The following is a 15,140-nucleotide window of genomic DNA, read 5'->3' as shown; positions in this document are numbered from 1 at the left end:
AACATTTCATATGAAGGTTTCTAAGTATCTTGGAAAAAGTTAAAGGCTGAATCCTCATCTCAACCAATACTATACACAGGAAACATCTCTTTAACCTCTTTTTTCTTTTCTTTTTTCGTGGGATACAGCCAGAAAGAGGAATGGATACTACATGTTGTGACTCTTGAGATCATGAAATAATTTCATATGACCAGGTCCCTGATTCATCACGTTTTTACAATTGCAAAAACTTTTGGCTCTTTCATATGTCCATGTGTCAGTCACACCTCACAAAATGTTGAAGTATTGATGGAAAATTATTACAGCACCATGTAAAACATTGAAACACAAAACATCTACAGTGAGCACTGGACTTTATTTCGACCCATTTCACAATGAAGCAACATGCAGCATATTACACGACTGGACAAGACAAAAGAGATCAGAAAAGTTCTTCTGACAACACTGGCATTTATTGAGGGCATTCAGATTCAGATATTGGTATTAAGGCTACTTAATTCTTTTCTGAGATGTAATACATCAAGACATCAGGTGGTTTACATTAAAAAAAAGAGCTGAGTGGAAATAATGAATACAAAAGTAAGCAAAACAATTACACGCATAAGGGATGAGGATGCTCAGCTATCAGTTTCTCCCAAAAGAAATAGATGAAGTCTAGTTTTAGGTTAATCTTCATAATCTTCAATATAAGCTTTCAAACTGATTAATGAATGGCTATTACAGTATAACCATAACTTTGTACATATGCTAGCAGTTTGTAAAACCATCAGGCTGCTACATGTACATCTGTATATAAAAAGAGATGTTTCTTTGATATACTGTATACGCTATATATTTCACGTGGGTTTTATTTTCGCGAATTTCGCGAGTCAGGAGCTATTCGCAAAATTAACAACACGCGAAAATATTACCTTCAAAAATGAATCCCTTGCCTTGATGATACGAACATTTCAGTACGAGTATACCATGTCACGACTTACCGAACAGACCATACTGGCTAAGCTTGTTTACGTACATATAGCACGTCCACGTCTAACTACTAACTAGTATACACAGCCCAGTCGCTGTAAGTAGCATTCGCACAGCACAGCGTATTAACAGCGTCTGGGGTGGTCGGGCTAGTCCACGTCTACATACGAATACTGTAGAGCCAATCCATTATCACAACCCCTCTTATCACTAGTCAGAAATCTAGCGCGATGGACTTAACCACTTCAAAAATGTTGAATTCTAACTTACTAGTTCGCAGAGTTTGGTAAGTTTTTTTTTCATGCAGTGTATAACTAGTTAGTAGTATCATTCTTATTTGCTTGTAAGTTGAAAATTCACACTTTCTTTGCCACTTCATATTTTCTCTGGTCCCCCAATCGCGAATTTAACCACTCGCGAAAATGTGTGACAGCGGCAATTCGCGAAAATTTATGTACGCGAAAATTATAGCGTATACAGTAATTTGTTTGTTGATGGTTTTGTGCTCCCTTGTGTTGAAGGGGTACATCATCGGCCGAGAACCAGAAGGCCGTTAAAGCAAATTTGGGGGTACTGTACTGAATTATTGGTATCATATTGTAGAGCTTAATCTCCTCTACATTATAGTGTCAGTTTAAATCATTTTGATTTTCAGTAAAATGTTAAGAATTAAAACCAGACAGTCACTATTTTGCCCGATATTTGGATCAATGCTTATAGATCTACCCAGTTTGATTAAAAATGAAATGTTCATTTCATGTATCCCGATTGTTTCATTTTTATTAAAGCTCAAATCTTGGAGCCCGATAGCACCCTTCTGGTTCACAGCCAGTGACATAATGCATATGTAAATGCAAGAATGTCACAAAAATATCTGGCTATCTTCCACCTGCTAAAGATATTCTCATAACATGATAATTATGGTTATGATGATGATGATGATAATAATAATGATGATAATAATAATAATAATAATAATAATAATAATAATAATAATAATAATAATAATAATAATAATAATAATAATAATAATAATAATAATAATAATAATAATAATAATAATAATAATAATAATAATGATAACAAACAATGATACTGAGAATCACTTCACAAATTACTTAGGAGGACAGTGCACATGACATAAGAAGAATGCTGATATGCAAAGTCTGAAAATGCACATTTTAGCAGGTCATCATTTTACACCTTGTCATAAAAACATCTATTTTCACAGTTTGTTTTACTGGCACCATGCTGTGTAGTGTGCGCAAGACTTTTAAAAATTCAGAATTTAGCCTCAGTATGATGTTCAAAATTCTGTGTGGGCATCTTACATTAAGATGGAAAATGGAAAAGAAACATCACTCTGACACATAATGGATCTTTTTGCATTTGTGGCTGAAAAGTAAAATGTTTGTTCCTTTTGCCCTTTTAAACACTTTTTTTTTCTCTTGCTACTGTCCATGGTTTGAAAAGAATTTCTTTTGTAGCAAAAGCATTGAAAGAAAAGTTGGGTACACCTACATCTATTTCAGCCGCCTCCTTCCTGTTTAACAGATCTACATTGTATCTTGCTTGTTTCACTCATATTATGCACATATTTTACTAGAACTAAAAGGCAGTATCTTTGCTATATTTGCACTGTACAATAGTAGGTTGCCTATACTCTACAGTTTGTAATCTACAGCGAAGCATTCTTTCGCTGTTTTTGTTGGTATTGTCTCATCTATGAGGGTGCTAGAGAACATCTACACACATCGCTACATAATGTAGCCACAGGCTTTCCTTAACAATTGTGGCATCTTCTCTACAGCTATGAAATCATTACAATATTGCAATAACCATCGATCAGTCTTATCCAGAAATCAATCAATTCTGTTTGACCTTTTCATGATTACATTAATCTTCAGCAAATTCATCAAATGCTGTTCAGAATTGGTGCAAATGTACAAATGTTTAACTCCTCACATTTTGGAGACATCTTTAGATATGGAAATATACGTTTCTATTTATATTTATGTATAGACTAGGCTGAAGAGTGCTTCATTTATAGCCCACACCCGGTTGCTGATATGCCCCCGGCCTGCCGTAGGGGGTGTTCCTTGCGTACGGGTTGCCCGGCATTCCTGGAGCTGGCATTCCCGCAGCAGCACCGGCCCCGGCCGTGTATGGCTGCTGTTGCTGTTGCTGTGGTTGGTACCCACTGTACGGTGTCTGTTGTTGTGGGTTGTAGGCAGGCTGTTGCTGCTGTTGTTGTTGCTGTTGTGGCTGTCCCTGCTGCTGGGCCTGAGAGTGTGGCGGGTAGTAGCCACCAGCCTGTGGTTGTTGCTGTTGCTGCTGCTGCGGTGTGCCATATGGTGAGGGTGCCTGGCCGTATGCTTGAGATGCTGCTGGCTGTTGCTGTGGTTGTGGCATATTGCCTAAAATAAGTACCAAAATAAATGAACATAAATGTTGCAGCATAAGTAAAAAAAGTTTGTGTCTATCAGCTCTTTTGATGGATGAATACTTCCTTCAAGCGTGTGGCAATTTTCTGCAAGCTTTGACAACCAGGTTCGAGTCATCATATGATAAAGTTACTCTTTTTCTTTAACGACGATATCTATAAAGGCCATGTCAACAATTTGATGACTGTAACAAATATACAGGTAAGCTTGACTGGGTATTGACACACAACAATCAAACACACTATGAGGTAACTGCCTTGACATACTGTAAAAGTGGATATTTTCGTGCGACTAATTTTTCGCGCTTGGCAGGGTAAGAAGAGTTTCGCGTGTTTTTTTAATTCCGCGGAATCAAGACATCAACTACTGGAACGTATGGCAAGCAAAAATATTCGCGTACTTTTATTTTTGCGCATGTTTCTGGTTGCGTGAAATTCGCGAAAATTTCAACACCGCCAAAATTTCCATTTTTACAGTATATATCACACATGGTATTAACACTTCAATGGAGAATGATACCCATAAATATATGTGGATCAAGTGAAGGCAGCAATATTAGTACAACACATTAGCAAAGTTTGAGGAAAAGCAGGCTATCCACACAGTTATGAATTTTTAAAGTTTCAACACATTTTCATTTTTCCAGCATAATGAAAGAGCACTTGACTTTACAGAAAGCAGGGGGAGTAAATTAACATATGTCAGTTGCATGTAGTGGGAATGCATACTTTTGATGAAAAAAATAAATTTTGTGGAATTCTCATTACATTTTCTTTGTACATTGTTGTCCTCTAGTGACACTACAAACCATTGTTGTCTTCTCACCCAGTGATGGTGGCACAATCAATCTAAAGATTCATAACTTTTTAATGGATTTTCCTCAACCTTCACTGAGTGCTGTATGCATCTAGAAATTGAGCAACTGGAAGCTTCATTGATGACAAAGTCTGAGAGACAATAACCATTCAGGAAAGAAGAAAACTGTTCCTAATAAATAATCAACCAAATACACAAGCAACAAGATCAATACATCCCCTCATCTTTACTGTTGTCTCCTTATTGCTGCATGGGATACAGCATTCCCATGGCTTACTGGAATGCAAGAGAGCCTTTAAGTTCTTGTGAATTCGACTGATAGACCATAAAACATGATTTAAACTTTCACTGAAGAGACTGAAGAGAAAACAAGATATCCTATTATCCAATGTAAATTCTGCCAGGCTTTATTTAATTTCATTCTAATTGTCAGCTGTTTTGAATAACCAGAAATGAGATGCTTCAGTCTCAAAAATAGCACTACCATGCTACAGATGAGTGCCAAGTGCTAGAAAGAGCGATAGGAAGTGCTGAAAGTAGTACCTTGAGGGTAACCCAAGGAGGCTGCTCCATAGGGCCCAGGGGCGGCGGATTGGCTGGTCGGGATGGCTGAGGGGTGTGTGGGAGAGACAGGAATCACAAGGCATGCATCACAGTGAGAAACACAAGTCAAGTCTCGACAAATTTAAGGGGTGTGTGGCGCATGCGGGGAAGGTAATGAGGTTAGACACACTGCCAGCCCATACTGTACACAACATGACTTCTACTTTCACAAACATAACATTTTGTGGAATGGGACTTGTATTAAAGACAATTTTGTGATTGGGGCGATACAAGAGTGAAGACCACAGTCGATTAAAGGAGACCTCCGGATGATTTTCAGACTTTTACATTTGAACAACTATAAATTAGTCAAACTGAGTACAGAGTTTCAGAATTTATAGTGATTAGGATAAGTAATGAGAATGTTTTCAAAATTTATTGTGAATTGCAATGAACATGGATGATGACATGACAGCCTCACCATAAGAATGCATGAGTTGGGGCTCAAGGAAGCAGAACAAAAGAAGACGGTAAGCATGGATTTTTCACAGGTGAACTTGTTGAGCAAGTGGTATTGTAATGGAATTACACTGCTACATTTCTGAAATATATGAGGCTTTGATGTCATCATCACTGTTCAGTGTAATCTGTTTAAGATTTTCAATTTATTGGTTTCTCTGCTCAAGGACCACAATAAATTCCACGGATCTATACATGGAGCTGTTGATTTATGTACTACATGATGTGAAATTATGAAAATCGTCCGGAATGCCCCTTTAACTGATGAGCAAGTATTCATCCTTTTTAGGGAATCAAGGTTAGGGGTATCTTCTTTCTTTGCAGATGTAATACATTGCAATCAATGTGGCAAGAGCCAAGATATTGGCTTGCTGATTTTGTGAAAATCCATTCTTTTTTTCTTCTTCTTCTTCTTTCCTTGAATAACAATCTGGGGGACTTTGTTTACCTGGTAGCTGAACAGCTATCGCTATTACAGGCACCACAATGATTTTGTTGTTTTGGTAACTTCAGCAATAATAGCATACCACAGAATCAGAAAAAGAAAATTTTCAGTCTACATTTGTATGCACAGTCATAAATAGTAAAAATGAAATAATAACTTGAAATAATTGTCACCTGATTCAAAAATTGTGCATATTCATTTGAATTTGAGTACTTTCCACCCCTCTTTGCATTGGTGTATTTTTTTTTAATAAAATAAGCAATGTCAATTCTGTGAATAATCTATAATATGAATTCTTTTTCTTTTTGAAAAGAAAATCACCATTTCCAACTCATTCTGATAGAGAAATATCATGAAACCTTTGCTCCAGACAGGCCAAGAAAGATTATGCAATATGCACAGTGAAACTGATCTTTTCAAAAAATGAATTCATGCTCTACAGATCAGAAGGCAATAAGGTAACAGCAACCACCTTCTTTAATAAATAAAAGCAAAAATTAGGTATAAGGCAGCAACAGGAAAACTTATTTTTGCAATTTTAGAACTCAATCATCATGCAATATAGTTGTCTTTAATAAATTTTGTATTTCCATTCTTTTAATCAAAATGCCACAAAGATAAGGCATTAAGGCATTGCGAAATTCATGAAAATAAAAACAATTCAAAATATACTGTGCTTAGTATAGAGTACATGGGAATTTAAACAGCAGTGGGTAACACTTGACAACATTTAGTAACAGCCCAATTCATGCAGCAGACAGCCTTGTGAGGGTATATGCCATTGAAAGTGTGCGAGAGACTTACGTGCATAAGGCTGTTGCTGCTGTTGCTGTGGGGATGGGGCACCCGGCTGCTGCCCAGGGTGGGGCTGGTGGGCGGGGGACATACCCTGCACCCCACCAGGGGCACCAGGCTGGGCCTGAGGGGTGCCCGGCTGGTTGGCAGGGGGCTGCTGGGGTCTCGTCTGCTGCTGCTGCTGCTGCTGGCTGAGATTTGAGCTCCGGCTGGACACGCTGTCTGCTGGCGACGCTGGTCGATCGGCTGCTTCTTTATCCGAAGAAAAACAAAACAAAACATTTGTATCATACTAGAGTGAAGTCACATTCTGTCTGACACATCTCTACCTACCGCACGTTACTCCAATGGAGCATCCTGTCTTGGAAGTACAAGGAAAACTAACTGAACAACCTAACTAAGAAATGCATGGTTTGTTGAGCTCCAAACCAGTACAGCTCACATCCTTTCCAGAAGACATGGTGCCCTGAGAATTTTCTGGGATTCTGTGCTAACTTATGCCTACACAGGAATACAGAGTCCTTGCATAAAACCATTAACAGCAAAACCTTAAGACTGGTGATAAGAATAAACAAGCCGCTAAAATGTATCTGTGGCTGAGCACTGACAGTATTGCCAATACATTTGTATAATCATAACGCTCCATTAAAAAGGCTCTGCATGTGTAGGGAGCAAGGACTTCCATTATTAAACAAGTCAAAATCCTTGGAAATGCCCAGATATTTCCTTCTATGTTGCATTATTGGTCAGGAGCAGTGCGGATCCTCAATTTTTTTTTTTTTATTTTTATATGCACTGGCAGTTTTTAAGAAAGATGCAAACAATCGTAAACAAACAACTGACACTTTTTGTGATACATGTAACTTCTTCCGACATGTATCAGTAATTTGCCTGCACTCTGCTACATCCACATACATGCATGCTTGAAACATTCCATTTAAGTGTTGCAGAGGTGGTGGCTAGGTAGTTCATCATCTTACCATCTTTGTCAATTCCAAAACTGCTCATGACAGCTGGGTTTGCAGCCGGCTGCTTGTAAGGATCAAACATGGCCGTCTGGGCAGAATTCACAGCTGGCTTCACTTCTGCTGGTTCTTCAGGGACATTTTCTCCTGCAACAAAGGTCACAAGATAATTACTATCTCTAAAATCTACAGCTCTGACTACATAGGATATAACTTCTTCAGATTCACATGAAAGAAGTCAGGTGAGACTCATTTGCAAACCAGTCCAATCAACTGTGACCTAAGACCCTCTTCCAGCAAACTTCCAGCAATTTTAAAAACATGCATCCACCACAACAACGAGAATGAATTAAAACAAAGTGACATGCAATAGAAGTTTTAAACCAAGAACCATATGTCACAACAATGATTTTCTGCAAAAACACTCACTTAAGTAGCTAAGGTCAAATTCCTTCTACTCTAAAAACTTAATTCAAAAATAATTCATAATGGAAGAGAGATTCCTTACTATATAAGTGGCAGATACATTGTCCATCTAGAAATTCTGTGATTAAAGCCTTTCAAAATGTTGACATTTCATATCCACTTCCAGGATCTGCCAATTTTCTCCAAAACCTAGCTTTTATTTACACAGATATGCATAACAACGGTAGATGCTACTGCACAACTTGGAAAGGTCTACATTATGAAATGCAGATGATAACTGGCAGGGATTAGGAGCACACACAAAGAATGAGCCATTCAAATGATTTGATTTGAATTGAGGGAGCTAATTAGTCTCCAGACAGAGTCAAGGGACTTATAACATCCCCTGGAAAACATTTAAAACCCTCAGATTTGAAAAGCATATTTTGTGTAATTCGAATATAAAAGTTTTCATCTGTTTTATTGCGTGGGTAAGTTGAAGTACCTTGAGAGTAATGCCACACATATACCTTCAAATAGAATTTTCTGTGGCAGCCGTTTTGCAGCATCATCAACGAGCTGCTAAATACATAACATGCAGCTTTGGTGAATTTGCATCTCAGGCAATTGGTGCTTTAACCCTTACTGTACTGGGCTATTTGGCTCCATGAAAATACTGGGGGGGGGGGGGTGGGGGTGTAATTTATTTTAATCAATTATGCAATTTTTTTGGCATAATTAGCTAATTAATTATTCATAATGCATATTTTATGCATTTGGGGGATATTTTCATAATTTCAGCCTAAGGATAAGAGTTATTTGAATCATCTACGTGGATAAAAACTCAATTTCCCCCTCAGAGAGAGAGAGAAAAAAAATGAGAAAAAAAAACCTTTTTTGTTATGTTTTGTACTGTTTTTATTTCTTATGTTTTCTATTGTAATGTAATTGTACTGTAATATAATGTAATTTAATGTAATATTATGTAACGTAATGTTATATAATTTATTATGCTTTTCATAATTCTTATACACGTATTAATTTAAGATTTAAATGTTAAGCGCTTAGAAACTACTGTAATAAGCGCTATATAAATGTACATTATCATTATTATTATTATTTTATATTCCTTATGTATATCATTGTTTCTAAACTTTGCCCAGTTTATTTCAAACAATATAGAAGCATGAACCAAGTGGAAAACCAATTCCTGAGCAAAATTTATAAAGTAATGCAAGCCATGGTCTACTGACAGTATGTAACTGTACACAAATATATGCAGCGATTAGCTGTTTTAATGACATGCGCATACTAATTGGCCCATAACACCCCCTAGGTAGGTCCGATATGGACAAATGTGGTATCAAAATGTGCGCAAGACTTCAGGGGAAAAAGTCATGAAGCGAGAATCCGAAATTCCCAGCGGTCGCGATGCAATCGCCAAAAGTATGGAGGGGGGGGGGGCCTCCCAGGCCCCCCCCCCCCCCAGTGCAGTTAGGGTTAACACCCAAAAAAGAGTTTGTTGATTTCAGCACGTACTGATTCCCTCGTTTGCTACTTATCAACACAAAAATCTTCTACCATGGAAGAAAAATGCCACGAATTTTCTGCCAATATATTCATGTTTATCCAATTGTTGGCTGGTGCAATGTTTTTGACGACTCTACCCTACATAATGTACATAAAAAACAAACAAAAAACAGTGGTACAATCATCAACATCCATATTAAAACTTAAAAGCATGATTTAGATGAGCTGATTTGCGGTAAGTAGGACATGCAGTTATATATCAGGGTTTTAGTTCTATTAATCAATAAAAGGCATTGACACTATTTAAGTTTTTTGACACTTTAGCATTAGAGTCAATAACACATAATTTGGAAAGTTAGTTGGCCTGTTAACCCTATTCTAACTGGGGGGGGGGGGGTCAAATTGACCCCCCCCCTCGATGTTTCGTGCCACGATTCCGCAACGCACAAAGATTTTGCCGCGTCGTTTCATGACTTTTTTCATTGAAGTCTCCCGCATATTTTGAGACCAAATTTGCGACGTCCGGGTACACCGTTCTGAAGTTATGCAATGTTTTGCATATATATGCATGTCAACCCGCAAAACCGAATTCATGATTTCGTGTGCAAATAAAATGCAAACTGTGTTTTTTTGGTTTAATTGATATAAATTAGATTATTTCAGCTTTTAACCATTGAAATAAATCATTTCTAATGTAGATAAGCTTGAAAAAGTGCCTCCCACAAATTTTGGCAAAAAAAAACCAATAGAAAACAAAAGATCGAAAAAACAATAAAATACATAAGAAATTAACAAAACAATAAAAAACAAAGAAAATGATTTTGATTGCGCTATTTTTTTTACAAGAAAATTGTTTGATTATTTCTTGAGGAACTCTGACACAAAAATTTAATAATCCTTCAGTCTTTTTGATGGATTATAGGTGAAAATATGATTTCATGCATTAATTTGCATAATTGGTTTATTTAAAAATATGAAATCAACATTTTTCTATTGTATGACCATGTAATCTTGTAGTTGACATCCGGCTCTATGTTCAGGCAAAATTTTGCGGCGATTGCGCGATCGGCTGCCGAGATCTGGGGGGAGGGGTCAAATTGACCCCCCCCCCCCCCCCCCAGTAAAAACTTGGTCTCAAATAGCCCAGTTAGAATAAGGTTAATACTAGTAGAAAGCATGTGTTATTTGATGAATTGATGTATTACTTTAATACAAATATCAAGACAGATAACATCGCCTAAGTCAATTTGTAACCCTTCAGCTTACATGGATTTCAACTTACACAATGGAATTCACATACGTCTATCCATCCACGGTAAAATTATTGTTGATTGACTAATGTAATTGACTGGCTGATTGATTTTATCAATCTTAGAACTGCATTCCTGTTTTATACAAGAATATAACACAGAGTCAACTGAACAAGGTCATTGCATAATATTGAAAGGGACTGTACAGTACTGGTTGAGGTGGGGATTCATGTTTTGAACATTCCTAAGTGAGATAATGAGAAACCTGTTATGAAATATGAAAGAGCATGTAATTCTAATAAGGATTCAATGTTTATTTGATGAAAATTGGTTTTCAAATGGCTGAGATATCCAAAAAAGTGATGATAATAAAAGGCTACAATCCACACCTTTTATTAGGATCTCTTTGTTTCACCTTGTTTTTGGATATCTCAGCCATTTCAAAACCGATTTTCATCAAATAAAGTTTTGATACCCCTTAGAATTGCATGCTCTTTGACATCTCATAGAGTTGTTTCTGAATATCTCGCAAAATGTTAAAAGCTAAATGCTCACCTCGACCAGAACTGTACACACCCTTTAAATCTAACAGTGTTCTTCGGCTTAGCAAATTTCTGACTTGTGCAAAGTCGACTTGAGGTTGACTGTGCTACAAATACCATGCATACACCCATAGATGACTTTCGGCATTAATATCTAGCATTCTGTAAATGTGCTTAATGGATCATCAAATGTATCATGATAGAAAATAAAGTGTGAGTATCACATTCTCATGATGCAATGCATTACACCAATGCATTAGAGGCAATTAAAGTCACCACAGGAAAATCAATCTGTGGGACTACAGCTCATGCTGCAAGCTGCAGGCAAATTCGGTGTGAGCATGACGAGGTCTCACAAGGAGAGAAAAAAAATACCTTTGGTTCTGCTCTTCGGATTGACCTTTGACCTGTCTAGGTGTTTACCTTCAGGTTTTTCATAAGCAGTGGGTGGCTCCAGTGAGTCCAAGAGGTGGTTGACCTGGTTTCTGATCGTTTGCAGCTCTTTTCTAAGATTCTTAATCTGGTCACCCTCTATCGGACGAGGCTGCCCATTTACTGAAGAGGAAGGGAAGAAGCAAAATGAGATCAGGAAGGATTTAGCATTATAATTTTATGACATTAACCCGTTCCTTTCGCAATTCTCAAAATACCTTCAATGTCCCCAAACGAGATTATTTTTGCCCGTCGACAGAGAACAGACGGAAGGTAATCCACCTACAAGTAGTACATGTGAAAGCAGTCAAGCGGTGCATGCATCCCCTCCAAATGGTCAACTACATGTACCCTTGAACAATAGAAATATTGATCGGGTGCGATGTACGAATAGAGCGTGCACTGATGGGCTCACAGACTCTTTTGTTCTACACAAATCAGGCACCAGACTGCGATGACTGGGTCAGGGAACACAGATATCTACTGTGATCTGCTTTGATTTCTAATGTACATGTTCATACGAGTTTTGTTTATAAGTAGCAGAGCAAGGGCAAACTAAATCAGAACAACGGTAAAAAATACTGTGATATACGAATTCTTCCAACAGAAAGAGAACAAGTGCCGATAGAACAAACTCTAACCTTTTTATGAAACCCATTTTGGGGGACTTTATAACACAAGGAAACATGAATTTAGGCCACGAAAGCAGGCACTCTTGTCTTCATCTTGGGAACCTGGTATACCAGGTTCCCGTATATCAGTTGCTCCCATGGGAACCTGGTATACCAGGTTCCCGTAAGGAACGGGTTAAAAAAAAGAAAGAAAGAGAGATCTGTGGGTCTAGCACTCATCTGAGCATTGCGCTTTGCCTTCATGGTACTCCACCTCATGCAAACTATTTCAAAAATCTTGAGATTTGGGGATCGCTGAAAGCCCCACATTTTATGGCGCGTTTACACCGAGCACGGTATGGGCAATGAGCCTGGTTTTCGCTGTGGTATGCCAAAAGGAACCATGTCTGGTTCTGCTAAAAAAAAAATCAGTAATGTGGTACAAAATCACCCAAAATTATATTCTTATGTCAAAAATCAAGAGCAATAATATCAACAGTAGAAAATAAATTTTGTGACAAAATTGTTTAGTGGGGAAGTAATATTGTAACAGAAATAGACATGGTTCCTTTTGGCGCACCATAGCAAAAAACCTGTTCTGTGACCTGGTGCCTGCTTTGGTTTAAACAAAGCTTTATTTCTACCAAGCTAAGAGACAGTCTTGCACTAGTGGTTCCTTCAAAATCTGATTAAAATTTACACATTTTGGGTTATTAGGTGCCCACCAAAGGGCCACAGCCATCAATGCCATGCTGGTCCAAATCATGATCTATTTTCCTTTGGACAATTGCTGCCAAGTTTGGTAAAATGTCACCTTCAATTGTCAAGGAGATGAAAATGTAAAAGAAAAAAAAAGGACAATGTAAAAGAGACAAATCAAACAGACACTTTCAAATCAAAACATCTCAAATGAAACAAGTCTTCATATTGAAAATTGTGACATTCAGAATGGAATGAATAAAAACTTACCGAATAATGTGATTTTCAAAATACGGCTACACTGGATTGCAAAGGACAGATCTGTGCTGTCAAATATAGTAATAAGATCTCCATCTGGACAGGATAAAACAGATCAGAGAAGGAATGAAAGAGAAAAATGATCAGACAGACAGACAAACAAACAGACAGACACAGAGAAAGATGAAAATGATTAGACAGTATGACAAGCACTGTGGCGTAAACCTGTCACTAGTACGTAACTACCACTCTTTCATAAACTTTTTTTTTTCTTTGACTAAACATTGATTGATATTGTAAAACACGATATATTCGCGGCATGAATTTTTCGCGAATTGGAGGCGACGACCTTTTTTGCAGCATGAAATTTTCGTGAACTGCCACTGGCATTCAAGGCATACAGTGTAGACAAGAACTTTTGAGTGCATTTTAATTTTGCAAATCTTGGCGCTCGCAAAATTAAAACGCACGTGAACATTCCTCGTTTTACAGTATCACAGAATAACATCATGAATTTTATAGAACAAGAATTTAAGAGCACATAACGGTGTATACACATTTTTTACTTTTTGCAAGAACATGACATACTGTTGGAAGAATATTCATGTACATGCAAATACTGCGAAAGAAAAACAAAATGTACTCTAGAACAAAATTGTTCACTTTATTTTTTTTTTTTATATAATGATACTCTTCTGTTTTAGACCCTCATGAAAGCCATCACTTTGAAATCACCTCAACTGTATGGTCTACATAATGATGCCATATGTAGTAATATCACTATGAGCAAACTCAAGCATGTCTGTTTTGCTAAGTTTTAATGAAAGCTGCTGGAGTCGTACCCTCATCCTTGTATTTGATGACAACCTCATCACTGGGGTTGAGCTTCCCGCGGTAGACTCTTTGCATCATGAGGACCAGTTCATCGTACGTGATGTCCTCATTGTGGATGGGTATTCTCCGGATGTCGTCACCAAGCTGGGCTTTGATAATGAGCTTGTTACTGAGGTCGATCTGAGGAAAACTTCCACTGGGACCTTCCATGACCTTTTCTCCTTTTTCCGTGAAGCTGTTTGAGGAAGAAACATATTGCCATGCAAATGTTAGGAAAAAAATAATCTTACACAACCCACAAACTTACATCTACATGTATGTAGGTAATTTCAAGGGGATGTGTCAGAAGCTTTACTGCCACAAAGTCCACAAACTCTTAAGATACAAAATGTACATGTATATCTTATCTAAATGGTCGCAAGTTCACACTGTGATTTTTTGTTACACACATGTCCACTCTCCATGATGAGAAGTAGAAAAAAATATATCTACTCATTTTTATTAAAATTCCGTTTTTGTCAAAACAAATAGACATAGCCTAGATCTAGTCATCCAGATAGATATTTTTTTTTCTTCTTCTCATCATAGAGAGTGGACGTGTTTGTAAGAAAAAAATCACAAATAAGATAATATTCACAGTGCGAACTTGCGACCATTTATTGTAGCTACATGTCAATTTTATGAATTATATCAGATGTGAGATGGACGAGAAGTGAAGAGGAGGCCTCACGAGCACTGCGGGGAGGGAGCCTCTTGAGTACCCAAGAGGTGCTCATGATGGGGGGGGGGGGGGAGGGGGAAGTGCCTTGTGAGATGGAGCCCCCCTCATCACTCATGAGCGGATTTCCCGGACGGAGCGTGTACGACTACTACTGTACTGTATACAGACCGAAGTCATTGATGCCGGCTCCTGTGTGGATGCGCTGCCAGCGGTCGCGCACAGATCAAACGTTATGATAAACCAAATTTCAGACAGCTTTTTTACGTTCAAACAAGTTTGACATGACATGACACATTATGCAGCAATATTTGGGGTAAATTTCTCACATTGTGCAATCGAAATACTCACAGTAACTAGGTTAT

The 15,140-nt window shown here is 37.7% G+C and overlaps 2 protein-coding genes across 2 annotated transcripts in view; one reads left to right on the top strand and one right to left on the bottom strand.

The window, feature by feature from the left end:
* Positions 1 to 2,070: 2,070 nt before the first annotated feature.
* Positions 2,071 to 14,280, bottom strand: LOC140243006 (uncharacterized). Its single transcript, XM_072322747.1, has 7 exons — positions 14,066 to 14,280; positions 13,236 to 13,319; positions 11,647 to 11,778; positions 7,512 to 7,643; positions 6,541 to 6,783; positions 4,773 to 4,838; positions 2,071 to 3,386 (listed from the first exon to the last, which is right to left on the bottom strand). The coding sequence occupies exons 1-7, from the start codon at positions 14,265 to 14,267 to the stop codon at positions 3,010 to 3,012; spliced, it is 1,236 nt and encodes a 411-aa protein (XP_072178848.1). The 5' UTR covers positions 14,268 to 14,280; the 3' UTR covers positions 2,071 to 3,009.
* Positions 4,868 to 15,140, top strand: part of LOC140243004 (cyclin-dependent kinase 8-like) — a 52,395-nt gene continuing 42,122 nt past the window's right edge. Inside the window, exon 1 of the mRNA XM_072322745.1 lies at positions 4,868 to 4,884. The gene's annotated coding sequence lies outside the window, so the exon portion shown is untranslated. The remainder of the gene's footprint in view (positions 4,885 to 15,140) is intronic.

This window comes from Diadema setosum, chromosome 19 (assembly GCF_964275005.1).
Source record: "Diadema setosum chromosome 19, eeDiaSeto1, whole genome shotgun sequence".
NCBI lineage: Eukaryota > Metazoa > Echinodermata > Echinoidea > Diadematoida > Diadematidae > Diadema > Diadema setosum.
This window is presented reverse-complemented; position numbering and strand designations above follow the sequence as displayed.